The sequence below is a fragment of the Canis lupus genome, chromosome 17 (genome assembly GCF_048164855.1).
Source record: "Canis lupus baileyi chromosome 17, mCanLup2.hap1, whole genome shotgun sequence".
NCBI classification, from domain to species: domain Eukaryota; kingdom Metazoa; phylum Chordata; class Mammalia; order Carnivora; family Canidae; genus Canis; species Canis lupus.
Window position 1 is genome coordinate 12,055,910 of NC_132854.1, and position 16,659 is coordinate 12,072,568.

General features: G+C 37.9%; 1 protein-coding gene across 2 annotated transcripts in view; it reads right to left on the reverse strand.

The window, feature by feature from the left end:
* Positions 1-16,659, reverse strand: part of UBAC2 (UBA domain containing 2) — a 179,510-nt gene that overhangs the window by 60,070 nt on the left and 102,781 nt on the right. For both annotated transcript variants that reach the window (XM_072782515.1, XM_072782516.1), the window contains exons 5-6: positions 9,322-9,445; positions 5,682-5,729 (exon numbers count right to left, since the gene is read on the reverse strand). In XM_072782515.1, the coding sequence (XP_072638616.1) occupies positions 5,682-5,729; positions 9,322-9,445 (172 nt within the window). The remainder of the gene's footprint in view (positions 1-5,681; positions 5,730-9,321; positions 9,446-16,659) is intronic.

The following is a 16,659-nucleotide window of genomic DNA, read 5'->3' on the forward strand; positions in this document are numbered from 1 at the left end:
TTTGCAATGAACATGTAAAAATTAAAGTCTACTGGTCACTTCCTCCCTGTAGATACCTGATAGGACATTTGTACTGTCAGCCCTGGATTGAGCTACAACTGTCATGCCAGGGCAGAGGACAGAAGGTTTTTTTTCCAGTAGGTCCTGGCTACCTGTGGTCAGGATGGGGGATGGGGGCAGAGTGAGGGGGTACGGAGAGGGCACTAAGAGAGAAGGAATGAGTGACTCCATACAAGAGAGAAACTGTGCACTTGCACGTGTGTGTGTGTGAGTGATGCACAATGGGCTGATGAGCACTCCATTTGATGGTGGAATTATAAATGCCACATTAACCATAAGAAGGTGAAAGCAGCCTCTACAGCTGGATACTTCCTGGGAAGTAACTAATGTTTTCCTTCTATAAGTGGCCTTCCACAAGCCCAGCCAACCCTCACAGCTCCAACAAGCCTTGACATCCCTCTGCTATGTCTGTCCTCATTTCACTGAACTGCTGGAACTAATCTCAATCCTTAAAATTCCACTGAAAACTTTGGGTATCGTGGGAGTTACCTGACACACTCTACTGTACCGTTCTTTGGTCAATCCAGAGAAGAAATATAAGGGAAGAAAGAAAAAGGAAAAGGAAGCATGAAGAGAAGAACAAGACATGAAAAGCACAGAAAGGAACAGAGGACCCCACACACATTCCCATTCACCAGAGAGCAGTCAGGTCTCTAAAACTTACTCCACACAAGTCTGGATTTCCACCGATGATGCTAGTTTCATAAGCTTTCCCCTTAATGGTCCACCATGACTTAGAAAGGCAACCAACGTAAGGTTCTGTTTGATGCTTTTTCTTTTACAGTTACCATAAGACAATGTTTTATATTTTTTCTTTTAAACTATTGTGGATAGAAGAGAAAAAAGTAATCACAGCCCACAAATGAGGCATCCTGACTCCTACAAGATTGCTCACTTTTCCCTTCCTCTTTTCTATGATTTACAAAGATTAGTAAGACTTCTATAATCTCCCATCGTCGTGAAGTTTTTTGTTTGAAAAGCTTTAAAGATCCCTACTGTCTATAGAAAAAATACACAGACATCATATTCAGACTCCTAAATAATCTGGTGTTGATCTATGTTTCTTTTTTTTTTTTTTTTTTTTTTTTAATTTTTTTTTAATTTTTATTTATTTATGATAGTCACACAGAGAGAGAGAGAGAGAGGCAGAGACACAGGCAGAGGGAGAAGCAGGCTCCATGCACCGAGAGCCCGATGTGGGATTCGATCCCGGGTCTCCAGGATCACGCCCTGGGCCAAAGGCAGGCGCCAAACCGCTGCGCCACCCAGGGATCCCTTGATCTATGTTTCTAATCTCTTTATTGGGTAGGACAGATTTTTTTTTTTTCACATTCAAGTTGCTTGATCACAAGATAAAGCCTGGTATATTGTACAGAATAGGGAATGAACATAGGAAATGGGTAGGTTGTGAAGGGGAGCTGAAGGGGAAAAGCCTAGAGTCCAAGAAATACAGGCCTGTCTGCTATCTAGCCCCCAAACAGCTTGAAAGAGGACCAAATGATGATAAATATGTGAACTGTAAAAAGAAAATTGGCAAAAGTAGGCTCTTTCTGTTTTAATCATTCCAGAATCAGCTCAGGCCCCAGACTTCAACTTTCGAGAATCCGGGTACATCCCAGTGGTAATGACTCACTACTATGATTCATACGATGGCAGAAAATGAAGAAGTGCAGGGATATGGACAGCCCAGAGGTTCTCTGCAGAACCACAAAAATAACTTAAATAAAATTCAATAAGTAAACAATACATTCTTTAAGGAAAAGAAGTGTTAATATGTAACATGATTAGAGAACCTGTGACAATGTGAAGAGTGTCCCTGATCTTTGAAGTTCTCTTACCAAAGATACTGAGAAGATGAGTCAAACAATGGGGAGAAGATGACAGAAGGAGGTAGATAAGAACATCGTCAAAGTTCATGCTTAAACGGAGACATTTACCCTTGGCTGCTGTCGCCAAGCTTTCCAATTACAGTTTTGCAGTCTTTCACGGAAACAATCGTATTTTAAATATTAAGTGGTGGTATTAAAAACCAGAATTTCCAAAGGAGGGACGACTCAACATAAAACACGTATCAGTGTTATATGTGATTAATCTCAGAATGATTTTTATCTGTAATCCTGAATACCCCTGACGCTTTCTGGACAGCAGGCAGAATTTCTGACGGATCACAGAATGGAACTGAAGAAGGACAGTTGTTAGTTGCCTGTCAGGCAACTGGTGAGCTGAACACTTTCCCCCTCTAACCCAGGAAAGAAATTTGGTCCTCGTTTTTCTCTGTGACATCACTGAACACAGAAAGTGGGCTTCCACCTAGAAAGTACTGTCTTGACTATAATCTATCAATCTCTCTTTCAATCAGTGAGGTATTTTATTATTTTTTTAAAAGATTCTATTTACTTATTTGAGACAGAGAGTGCATGTGAGCATGAGCTGAGGGGGGCAGAGGGAGAGGCAGAAGCAGGCTCCCCACTGAGCAGGGAGCCTGACATGGGGCTCGATACCAGAACCCTGGGATCATGACCTGAGCAGAAGGTAGACACTTAGCTAACTGAGACACTCAGGTGCCCAATCAATGAGGTATTCTAAAGTTATATATTCAGAAATATTTACAATCATGTAAGAATAAGTGACATAAGGAGAGATAAGAGCTAGCCTAACCAAAATAAACCCACCAATAACTAAATAAAATAAAGCTGAGGCTGGCAGCTTTCCAGAAAACCATGAGTAAAGTTTGTGGTTTCTATGACAGCAGATACACATGACTTATGTTTTACACAAATGTCTTTAAAAAAAAAAAAAAAAGGCTCTTTCTCTTAATAAACACTTAATTGCCAGATTGAAATAAAATCACTTCCTTAACACACACAGTATGTCAGGAGAATTATTGATTTCAATGCTGAAAGGTGAAATTTCATTAGCAGGTTTCCTAACATTCTTCCAGAATGTTGAATGCCATCTGTGCATTTCTTCATGATAGTAAGAATTATTTTCTTTTTAGTATTTTATTTAGCATAAAAAAAGGGAAGTCACTTGATTTATATGGGAAGAGGAGAGGAGAAGTCACGTTGAGCAACAGACATCTGGCTGTGGCTTTGTGGATCTCAGAATTTAATTCTACAATCAGTAGAGTGTAAAACAAACATTTACAAATAATTTTAATTCCCTCTTTTATAATTATCCTTATCTAAAGTGTACTATATTAAATATTTCATAATAAGAACATGGCTTTCTGGAAAAAGTCAGAAATAAAATATTCATTAAATTCATAACTAGCACCAGCATTAGAGCATAAAGGAAAACTGGCTATGATTATCCTGATATTAATCATTGTAAATATATGTAGTATCATCTAATTGTGGTGGAATAATAATGAAAAGTAAAAGTGATATGAAAATTTATCAGATTTGTGTTCATGGTAGGTCAACATTGGCTGAATTAATCACTATAAAAAGTGAAATCTCAGTTGACTCAGAAGAATTCATTAATGGGGGATTATTTAAGTGCTAAACTTTGGGAACTATATTCCAAATACTGAGCAATTTTACTTACTCTCCTTAAACAAGAGTTTTTTATGTTAAAAATTTATTATTGTGGAGCCTGGGTGGCTGAGTCAGTTAAGGGTCTGACTCTTGATTTCTGCTCAGGTCATGATCTCAGGGTTGTAAAATCAAGGCCCATGCTTAAAAGTCTCTCTCTCCCTCTCCTTCTGCCCTACCCTCACTTCTTTCTTAAAAAAAAAAAAAAAAATGTTAAACTTCTGATTCTTAAAAAAAAAAAAATTTCCAACAATTCCATATACATCATCCAGTGCTCATTACAAGACATTGGTTAACAATACTGGAATTAAAATAAAAACGTAATTTTAAAAAAAGCAAAAAAATGAAATTTAAACAAGTATCTACCACCTGTTAAGCATGTGTACTGGAAAAGACTACACCACAACATGAATATTTTAGATTTTAAAAAGACTACAAAGACATAACAATAAGGCAACATCCAATTCTAGAGCTCTGAATGTCACAAATTTAAACTTTCTATGGTGATAGCAAGCATCTAATTTAAAACCAGAAGTCTGAGAATAGAGAAATAAAATGAGATGTCTTAAAACAAATGTCACATAATGAGTTATTAAAGAAGAGTTTGGGTAATAAGAGCCAATCAATCAACAGTAAACTAACACAATGAAATGGAATACAGTCTGGTACTTCTCAAATTCTTAAGTGCTTTAGAAAAATATCCAAAAACAGGGCTCTAGACCATTCACTGCTAAGAGAAACACAATGTATTAAGAAATAAATGGTGGGCTGTCATGGCACTTACATTGTGAGAGCAATAGGCTATCTATCTATTGTTGGCAGGCTGGCGGAGTAACTGTTAATCAAGCTGGCAGTTTCAAGTGGGAGCAGATCAGGCCGAGGAGAGCCTGGTGATCTTGCCCCACAGACCGAATCTGACCTCACACTGTCACCAAGTCACTATAAAGTCTTAGGAGCACCAAGTGGCTTGGAGAGTTTAAAGACCACATAATGGAGGTCAGTGCTGTGGTCTTAAAGGCCTGGGTATCGGAGATGGATTTTGATGGAGGGAAAAACAAAGTGACTTCAACTTTCAAAATGTGGGCTGGCAGTTTGGGGAACAAAGGACTAAACTGTATATGAAAAGACTGGACATAGAAAAGAAATGATACAGAGCACATAAATGAGGGAGAGAAATGAGCAGTCCTAACATAATGACACAGGGGCCCCAATCCCACTCACCAGAGCAGACAAGAATAAATCATGATAACTTACTGACAATGCCTGTAGGAGAGGGCATGGTTATTTCCAAATCCTTCCCCTGCGATGTTATATACACCATAATGAATCCTTTCTGCAATTTTCTTAGTCTTTCCCAAGAAAGAAATTAAAACTGTATTCCATATACATAACTATAAACTTATTTTTATACAAATTTGGGAGTGCAAATTTAAGTCATAAATGAAAGATAAAGCCCAACTTCATGTTCTAGATGTCTTTTTAAATATCTCATAAACTGATCAGTTTAACACAAATGCTTAAGAAAATGAAATGAATTAAATTAAATTTAAAAGAGTGGAAGGGGGATGAGTGAGATGAAGGCATTTTTGCACATGGGTGAGGACACGACCTGATCCTTGAGTTCATCCCTGCTGCTGCCCTGGCTGCGCACCCCGATGATTCTCCTGCCAGTTCCAGCCCACCTGACTTTCCATTTCGCCTTATTTTTCCCTTTGCATGACAATGTCTCCTTATAAAACAAACAGAACATCTCTTGCTATTTTTAGTAAATCCAACTTCATTTTTTTGGTCATTTTTTTCCTACTAGGAGTTCGACTCATTAAGGTAATTTTTAAAAACACTAACAAAAAACTCAGCTAAAACTTTCATCAAAATTACCTTGAAAACTGAGACAAACTGCCCCTCATCTCAACTGCTTGTATAACTGTCCCCTTTGCATTAATAAGGGAGCAGCACAGAGATGGAACTGACATAGTTAAAAGAAAGTTGGAGACAACTGAATGTGAGCCATAATCCAAACATGACATTTTTCCTAAAGTTGCTTCAGAAAAGAGAAAGAATAGGGGGAAGGGAAATCACACTTACAAGTCCACTTATGGCTACAATCCAGATGTAGGAACCAGAGGTGAAAAGCTACAAAAGAAAAAAAAGGCAACTAGAAATGAAATTGAACCGCCAGTTACAGCATACTTTTGTTTTTACAAAATTACGGTGATAATCATTGAAGTATTATTCAAATATATCTCTTAATATAAACAAGTAGAAAATTAATAAATATCAATTCTGTCATCCAAAAGAAAATGATATATTATTATTATTTTCTTTTTTTTAACCAAGCTCTCAGCTTTTCCGTAGCCTAAAACAGACTAACTAAACCTGGCCTACTCCCACACAAAGAAAAATAAGTGAAATTCAAGCAGATTCTTCTTTACAAATGGACATTAATTGATTTAAATCAAATGAAATACCACATACAAAGAAATTATTACAATCAAGAACATACAAAATATGTAGTCACCATCCCATGCTTGGTGTTGAGTAATGACAAGTAATATTAGTTTACGTTATTCTCTCATTTTAATTTCTTATCACTGCAACTCCAAATTTAGATGAGCAGACTTCTGCAAGCATGCGGGCCACTGTTGTAACTCTCAGAGAAGTGCAAACCAAGTAGTGATATCAAAGTTAATTAATGTAGAAGTAATTAGAATTAGGTTTCATAAAATCTCTCTTTGTTTTCTAGTTATTCACATAGGAGAGTTGTGCTTAGGGTAAAAAAAAAAAAAAAAAAAAAAAAAAGTTATAGAGATTTAAAGTGTTCCTGAAAGAAAAAAAAAGATCTAGAGCCTACTGTTTGTTCATATTCAGATTGGGAGTATAAGAACTTCTGCCTCTAGAGAAAGCAGCAGAACCAGGGGTTAACTGCAGACACTATGCTAGATGAAAACCTCAAAGTTCTGCACATCTATCAAGGATACATTAAAAAAAAAATCCATAAAAGGCAGATTCAAAGGAAAGAGATAACAAAGCACAGTAAAAAGGAGGCTGGCAGATTTTGTTTCTAGTGCTACCTCAGACAGAAAAGAGCACCAGTTGCAAATTTAAATTTAATCCCTTGATCTAAAACTTAATCCTTAAAAAAATAAATAAAACTTAATCCTTTTATCTAATATGGGTGTTATTTCAGAGTGTTAACGATTCTGAAAATAACAAGGATAAGACTATGTGGAAAAATATTTTTCTGTAGTCTTATTCTAAAAATAATAAAATACTAATGCTTTCTTCTTTGCTGTTCTGTTTTTTGTTTTCAGCTAACACTTTCACAGCACTTACTATGTGCCAAGCAGGGATCTTAACGCTTTTCATATATGGAACTTACGGAAGCCTCCTAATCATCCTACAAAGTAAGTTCTATTAAGAACTCTATTTTAATCATGAAAACTGAAAGGTTAAGGAATTTGCTCAAGGTCAGACAGCTGGTGGGTAATGGAACTGGGAGCATACCCAAGTGGTCTGGCTCCACAGCATAGTGCTCATGACTTCTATGTTTTATACACAAGTAGGAAGAGCAGATCATTAATTTCATCAACAAAAAATTATTTTCTTTGTACTCTTAAGTGCCTCATCCTATTGTATGTCTGGTCTCAATTGCGTCGGCTCATGTTTTAACAGTGTGCATGTTTTTTCTCACTACTGGGCTCTTTGAGAATAGGTGCTACATCTCATCATTTTATCTTCCAGTCTCTAGTACAGGGCATTACATGACTGGTTCTCAAGCCATTTGATACCTTCTCATATATTTTTGTTTTTCTGATGATGATTAAAATCATTCAGTCATTTAGTCATTCCCTCATTCATTCATCCACCCAATGTCCCTGGATTCAAAAAGCTGTTTTGTGGGAGATAGCACAGAAACACGTGTGAAGGTCCAAGGAGGCGGGAGATAGGGAAAGAACGGAAACTTTGAGAATATAGGGTTCACATTCACTTCAAGGTGGGGAGGGGCAGGCAAAAAGAACCCTGGATGCCATTCATGCTAAGGACTAGATGTTATTGAGAAGCCAATGAGGCATCTTCACATCCACTTTCTGATACCAACTTCTACGAAAGAAAAAAGAAAAGAAAAAAAGAAAGAAAGAGAGAGAGAAAGAAAAAAGAAAGAAGGGACATTCACAATCTCAGAAAAACCAATAGTGGCAGCTCTAGAGACATAAATTATTAATTAATAATAGTAACCAATCGACTTAGTTCTGTATGGATTATTTTATTTTTTGTTTGGATTATTTTAAACAACCAATACTATTATCTCTAATCCTTCAAGTGACCTCATAAAACAGACATTATTATTACTGCTCTACAGGTGGGCAAATGGGACCTCACAAAAGTGACAAAGCAAATAATCAAACCAAAGTCCACTTGGCTCTAAAGACCTTCCACAATGCTCCACTGAATTCCTATGTCATAATTAATAAAACAACACTTGTCATCCCTCTCGAGCTCTATAACTCTAGAGTTGGAAGAACTATAGCGTCAACATGAGGTTCAGAGCCCTTCCATAACTTGGCCCCAAGTCTCAGGCTAGTGGGTGCCATGCTAGAACTAGAACATGGCTGTCCTGCTCCTGGTCCAGAGAACTCTTCCACCACTGCATTCTGCCTTCTGCTGTAACATCTTTTAAAAAAGTCCACGTGTCACAGCAAATCCTAGTAATAAGAATAAACTGCAAAAAGGGGCTATTAGATGATATGAACACTAGGAAGGATAAAGGAGAGTTAACAGCATGCTGGTTGAAAGATGAAGAATAAACATTTCATGAGAAACAGTTGTAAAAGTGGCGAGGAAACACCCACCCCAGATGAGCCACTGATAACACCTGATAGCACACCAGACAAGTTGGAGGAAACACCAAAGGTTAAAAGGGGAGGGAGGAGGACATTTGACAGAGACACTAGTATCCGGTTTGATATGTGTGGGATAAGGAATGTTATGAGTATTGACAGTGGATCAAAAGGCCAAGCTACACATGGTACCACAGGAAACAGAAGAATAAAAGTTCACATCAAAAGCTCTGAGAGTGAAAGAAAAGTGAAGAGTAGTATAGGTAGAAAATGAAAATCGTGTATCTTCTGTCACTTGGCCTGGAACCCAGCAGAGATAGGTCAATGGCACTAGATATTGGTGAACATAACCTTTTTCAATTTAAATCAAACAGTAAGAACTCTTAATGGTCTTCATATCAAACCATTTAGCAAATGGTGACAGTGCCATCATGCCTATGCAGCACATGCTATAAGGTATAAAGTGGGTAAGGCATATCTGGTTTTTTCTTTAGAACTTTATTTGGGACACTGTACTCAATAATTTAATTTTGACAGTGATTTTCCACTTTCTACCTTTTGGTTATTCTCCTTTGTTTCTACTTCATACTGTGATTTTTAAAAAGAACTTACACAGAATTGTACAATGCAATTAAAATATTTTCCACTGATACAAATTACAGTGAAAGCTCTTATCAGATTTCTAAAGACTATGAAAGTATTCTAGTACTTTATATACCTTGATGTTCTTGTTCTGTAACACTTCCTTTGAACATTTGATATAGATCATAAAGCCAAACTTATGGGGAAAAAAGCCATTGTTTTCAAGGAGATCAAATGAGAAAAAGACACACACCCCCCGAAAAGATCTGATTAAAGAAATGTGAACATAAAAATGCATACTGTACCTGTAGTCCCAATATATAAATCAATGTCTTGTTTGTGATGGACAACGGGCCCAGAATTTGTGCCACTTGGATTCTTGGTATGGAGCAGTAAAATGGTACAAACAGAGCAAACACAGGTGCCAGGCTACGCAAACAAACAAACAAACAAAATCACTATAGTATAATACTCAATTTAAAATACCACGAACAAATACATATCTGAAGTAACACTGCTTATAATTTTGTTTCTGTCTAAAAACATGGTCTCTGATATACAAGTTGGGTTTCTATACATGCAACACATTGGAAATAACTTGTACTTATAACATTTTATGAAAACTCGAATTATCTAATAATTCCCTTTTTTTTTAAAGATTTTATTTATTTATTCATAAGAGACACAGAGAGAGAGAGAGGCGCAGACACAGTCAGAGGGAGAAGCAGGCTCCACACAGGGAGCCTGACGTGGGATTCGATCCGGTGTCTCCAGGATCACACCTGGGGTGAAGGCGGTGCTAAACCGCTGAGCCACCCAGCCTGCCCCTCGAACAATTCTCCTAAAACTACTGCAAAGTGGTTCAGCATCTACTAATTAATTGTCGGGCATTGTGGGAAAATTTAAAGTTGCTGCTATGTTTTCTTCCCATGAATGACTTAAATCTAATGAAAGAGACTGTACTAAAGTGACAAACATAATCCATCACAGTCATATCTCAAAGGCTCATCTCACATTGTAGCACTTGACACCCTTACCACTCCTGCCTTCCCTCCCTCAAACCCCTTTTTCCTTCTGCCTTAAAACCTGTTCTTGCTAGTTTCCCAGATTTCTCCTGCTACTCTTCTATTCTCTCTATGGTTCCATGATATCCTCTTCTTCTTGTTCCAGTCTCTCTTTGTTTCATCACAAGCCCTTCCCTGGCATTGATTACGAAAATGAAGTGGACCCACCAACTGTCTGCCTGTCCCTCCTCTTGCTGATGAAACTCAATTTGATACCTGCAACTTGACATATTCAAAAGTCACAAATGTCTTTCTAAACAAAGTCATTTCTTTTTAATCCATCTCTTAACACTGTTGACACACAAACCACAACTCTGATCACATCACATGCCTGTTTAAACTCATCCTTCTACAGGCTCCTGGTATCCAAAGAAGAAATATAAATATTAGTATGGAATAGCAAAGGCCTCCAATTCTTTCTTATTAGTGTAATTTTGCACACCTGGCTTCCTCTCCCTTCCCCTGATCTAGCTCCACCCCCCATCTCAACTCCCCCAGAGATGCTCCCTGGGTACATTAGGCTTTTCTAAGTATTCACTGACACAAGTAATACTTCCAGACTAAACGTCCTTCTCACTTTTCTGCTGAGTTAACACCCATGGTGTAGGACAGCCCAATTCTTTCCCACAGGGATCACTCCAACTCCTCTCGTGGCCAGAAGCTCCCTTCTTCACCCTATTGCTACCTCACTTTTACTGTTTCAGTGAAACAGTAAATCAATCACCTGGGTACTGTGGGAGAGGCGGTAGTCCAGATACAGGAGCTCCAGCTATATCTGTAAGTAATGAGCAGTCTCTAATGCCAAGAAACTAAGCTCCAGGACTGCATACTCACATTCCTGCCAGGAGTAGGCAAGCAACACGAATGAGAAGAGTGGTCTGGACACACATTTGCACCAATTCTTTTATCAGGCACTTGGCTTCATGACTCAATCTGTCTTTTATTTTCCCTTTACTTTTTTGGTGAGTGGCACCAGTACATCTTTACCATGAGAAAAATACAAGAAATGTCCTTTCTCCATTTTTGTGGAAACACAGGACCCTCTTGTGCAAAGTTTTCTCTTCTTTGATAGAGATCATGTTATTAAAAAATCACTCCTTATCCTCTCAATTCTGCTTCTAAAAACAAAACTAAAGTAAACATACACTGCAAATGTGAAAAATGGCAGCAGCATCAATAGGCATCTATAAGAATGCATCAAGTGCCAGAACAGGGAAAACCCCAAGTAGCAAACACCTAAGTGCTAGACACTGGGTAACAAGGGGAGATACAGATGTGTAAGATGCAACCTTTCTCAGTCTTACAAGAAGGATGACAAGGGTAGGGCAGCTGAGGTATGTACACAGCACAGCACATTAGTCTCAAGTGCCTCATCTGGCCTTCCTCCTAGGGAAGGAGGGAATGCACCCTCTCAGACCCTCCAGCATGCACCACAGTACTTGGCACAGCACAGGAGGCTCATTCAATTTAGGGCAATAAACTATTCCTTATTCTTGAAGAGTTGTATGATCAGGTTTTTTTTTCAAAATGTGATAGTACTTATGAGTATAGCCTAGTGGCTATAATTCTAATCTTTTTGTTACTCATTTTTTAATTGAAGTATTAATTAACACATAAGTGTTATATTAGTTCCAACTGTGCAATATAGTGATTTAACACTTCTGTACATTACTCAGTGCTCATCGCAATAAATGTACTCTTTTTTTTTTCTAGGGTAGGGTTAGGTTTGAGGTTAGAGTTAAGGTATATGTTTGGTATCCTATAGTTCAGAGACCTCTCCAGAGGATTAGGGTTAGTGTTAGTATTAGGGATAGGATTAGGGGCAGGGTTTAGGGGATGTGCCTGATATCTAGCAGTTTGGAGACCTCTCCAGAGGCTTATGATTAGGATTAGTGGTACAGTTAGGGTCAAGGGTTTGAGGTTAGTGGTTAGGGTTGTGCCTAGTACCCTACAGCAATTCAGAGACCTCTCTAGACAATAGACTCTACTGGGGTGACAACAGACATAGAAGCCATCTACCGATCTGAGGCAAGGAGGTGATTTGGTGCTCTAAATGTTCTTTATTTAAATAGATATTTGGCTGCTCCTTCCATTTTTATCTCTACCTTCACACACAATAAATATACTCTTAATCGTCTTACCTATTTCCACCCATCCCTACACCCATCTCCCCTATGGCAACCACCAGTTTGTTCCCTTGTATTTGACTCTCTTTTTCATGTCTTTTCTTTTCTTTGTTCATTTGTTTTGTTTCTTTAATTCCACATATGAATAAATCCATACGGTATTTGTTTTTCTCTGACTTATTTCACTTAGCATTATATCCTATAGGTCCATCCATGTTGTTGCAAATGGTAAGAACTCATTCTTTTTTTTTTTATAGCTAATATTCCAGAGAGTGTGTGTGTACAGGTGTATGCAACATCCTTATCCATTCATCTATCAATGGGCACTTGAGTTGCTTCCATATTTTGGCTATTACAAATACTGCTGCAATAAACACGGGTGCATTTATCTTCTTGAATAAGTGTCTTCATTTCCTTTGGGTAAGTACTCAGCAGTGGAATTAATGGATCATAGTAATTCTATTTTTAATTTTTTAGGGAACCTCCATACTGTTTTCCACAGTGGCTGTACCAATTTGCATTCCTACCAACAGTGCACAAGGATTCTTCTTTTTCCTCCACATCCTTTTTTTAAATTTTTTTAAAGATTTTATTTATTTATTCATGGAAGACACACACAGAGAGAGAGAGACAGAGACACAGGCAGAGGGAGAAGCAGGCTCCCTGCAAGGAGCCCGACGTGGGACTCGATCCTGGGTCTCCAAGAATCACATCCTGGGCTGAAGGCGGCTCTAAACCGCTGAGCCATCCAGGCTGCCCTTTTCCTCCACATCCTTGCCAACACTTGTTATGTCTTAGCTTCCTGATTGTAGTCATTCTGATAGATGTAAAATGATATCCCATTGGTTTTGGTTTGCGTATCCTTGACGAATGAGCATCTTTTCTCAGTGTCTGTTGGTTATCTGTATGTCTTCTTTGAAAAAAATGTATGTTCAGACCCTCTATCCACTTTTTAATCAAATTATTTGTGGGGTTTTTTTGGTGTTGTGTTGTAGAAGTTCTTTGTATTTTTTGGATATTAATCCCTCAGCAGATAAATCACTTGCAATATCTTCTCCCGTCCAGTAGGCTGCCCTGTCATTTTGTTGATGGTTTCCTTCATTCTATTTTGGTGTAGTCTCAATAGTTTATTTTTGCTTTTGTTTCCCTTCCTTGAAGAGATATATCTAGAAAAATGTTTCTACAGCCAATGTCAAAGAGATTACTGCCTATGTGCTCTTCTAGGAGTTTTATAGTTTCAGGTCACACATATAGGTCTAATCCATTTTGAGTTTATTTTTATGATCCCCTTTTAATTAACTATATACAGTTTTTAAAAGTCTCCGATTAGAAGGGCACCTGGGTGGCTCAGTTAGTTGACCCTCCAACATGTGATTTCGGCTCAGGTTATAATCTTATAGGTCATGAGACTGAGCCCCATGTAGGGCTCTGTGCTGAGCAAGGAGTCTGCTTGAGGTTCTCTCCCTCTGCTCCTCCCTCAACTCACGCGTGTGGATGATCTCTCTCTCTCTCAAATAAATAAATAAATCTTTTTTTAAAAGTCTCCCATTCTGTATGTTGGTAAATTGAACACCAATAAAAAATAAATTAAAAAAATAAAAAAAAATAAAAGTCTCCCATTAGATTATTAATTGTCAGAAAGCTCAATATTTTATTTGGCATTGCATCCCCTGATACTATGTAAATCCTTACATATAATTTACTCTCAATATTTGATTGTAAAAAACTGACAAAGCAATTTTAATGAAGAGAGAGTTATATAAGCTGCCATTCTATGGATAAAGAGGTTTTATATATTATATATATATATAATATATATATAATATATATTATATATATATAATACTCAGCCATGAGAAAAAATGAAATCTTGCCACTTGCAACGATGTGGATAAAACTAGAGTATTATGCTAAGTGAAATAAGTCAATCACAGAAAGACGATTTATCCTATGATTTTACTCATATTTAAGAAACAAAACAGGGGATCCCTGGGTGGTGCAGCGGTTTGGCGCCTGCCTTTGGCCCAGGGCACGATCCTGGAGACCCGGGATCGAATCCCACGTCAGGCTCCCGGTGCATGGAGCCTGCTTCTCCCTCTGCCTGTGTCTCTGCCTCTCTCTCTCTCTCTCTCTGTGTGACTGTCATAAATAAATAAAAATTAAAAAAAAAAAAAAGAAACAAAACAGGACAATAGGAGAAGGGAGGGGAAAACAAAACAAGATGAAATCAGAGAGCGAGACAAACCATAAGAGACTCTTAATCCTAGGAGACAATCTAAGGGTCATTGGAGGGGAGGAGGGATAGGGTGGGAGGAATGATATTCAGGAGGGCACATGAAGTAATGAGCACTGGATGTTATATGCAACAGATGAATCACTGAACCCTACCTCTGAAACTAATAATATACTATATGTTAACTGAATTGTAATAAGAAAAACCCTGCCATTCTAAATACCACACAAGAGAACACTTTCGTTATATTTTAACTTAGCTAAACTCAAAGTAGCTTTCCATTAAACCTACAAGGCCCTGCATGCCAGACCCTGAACTCTCCCTGCCACTTGCTGTGGCTGCTCCCTCCACGCTGGGCCAGTGCGTGTCTCACTCTAGCCCCAGCAGGCATGTGGTGCCCCCGGGCATGTCCACCTCCTGGCTACCTTCCCAGAGACGTGTACCATTTACTCCCTCATACCCTTCTGCTCTTTCCTTACATAGCTCCTTCTTGGCCTCCTCATTCCAAAGTGCAACCCCTAGGCCACCTCACAGACCCAACCCCACTCAGAATTCTCTATTTCCTTTTCCCATAGCACCTATAACCTCCTAATCCACTACATGACTTATCATCTGTTTCTCTGACTGAAGGGAAACTCCATGGAGCCTGAGATTTCTGTTGGTTTTGTTTGCTGCTTTATCACTGCTCTCTAAAATGATGCCTGACACAGAGCGGTGCTTAAAAAATACTTGCTGAACAAATAAATTTCTCTTTAAAGTGGCAAACTACACAGTTTCATATACATACTCAAAATATGGCCTTCTCCTCTCCTGATAATAATAATAAAACTCTATTTTGGTTGCACTTGAGAGATCTCACACCAGGACAGGTTTTTTGAGGTACTTAATTTATAGAAGTTCTTTTGTTTATATTTAGCAACACAGTGTAAAGGATGATGTTACAATAGAGAATTGGAGGCCATGTTCCTGTTTGAGGTTACATTTCAATGTGAACTAAGAAAAATCCTGATAGGAATTTTAATGACCACAGTTCATGTCTTATACACCAATAAAAGAAGTTTAAAAATTCCTTAGAAGTTATTAATCACTGTGTAGTTTTAAATGATGACTAAGTACTAGACCACATATACATACCCATAATACAAAAGCACACATTTCAGACCATGAACATACAGGTTGTTTTGTAGAAATTTCCGTTGCTATTTCTATACACACAGACTTCACAAAATATCATACTGTTATTAGTCACTGACCAGTTTTTCTCTTTTCCTTATTTTATGACACAACATCTGTTCTATTGTCAACAATAATTCAGTTTGACAAAAAAAAAAAAAAAAAAAAAAAAAAATAATTCAGTTTGACCCTTTTCAAGCTATGACTAGCTAACTTCTGAGAGCCCTATCGGGCTCAAGCATATGAAGCTGAAGTACAGAAAAAGGAAAGGAGGTTATAGTTCATTTCATCCTTCCTTCCTTCCACTAAAATCACTAATATTTACTATCTACTATACACTCACAATAGTACTTGATAGAATACTAGAAAACATTCACTTCAGATCACAAATGTCCATCGTATCTCTTCTAAGAAGAGGACACTGATTGCACTTTTATAGTACAGCAGAAGAAACCCTGGTAACTTTCAAAGACAATAGAAATAAGGCTTGTGGGCTCATGCAATTATCGCACACTATGCCCCACAGCATCTCACAGGACAATCACTCCATTCCCTTTTCTTTACATACTCACCTTCTCTAATACCAAATAGGAGGTAGATCCAGTTTGCTAGAACATTTCCTTCAACTAGGTGAGTTTTTCATTATATAACAATGTTTTACATAATAAAAGCTATTTCAAAAAAATAAAAATCAAAACACCCCACAAGGATGTTCTTCCAACAAAGAGAGAAGCTTCTCAACAGTGTCCTCCTTGGGACGCCTGGGTGGCTCAGCGGTTGAGCACCTGCTTTCCACCCAGGGCATAATCCTGGAGTCCTGGGATCAAGTCCCACATCGGACTCCCTGAGTGGAGCCTGCTTCTCCCTCTGCCTGTGTCTCTGTCTCTCTCTCTCTCTGTGTCTCTCATGAATAAATAAATAAAATCTTTAAAAAAAACAAAACAAAAAAACCCCAGAGTCTTCTTCAAGTATTCTTCAATACAAGTTTTAAATAACTCATCCTAGAATATATTTTATCATATTTATCCAGCAACCATAAAATCTCTT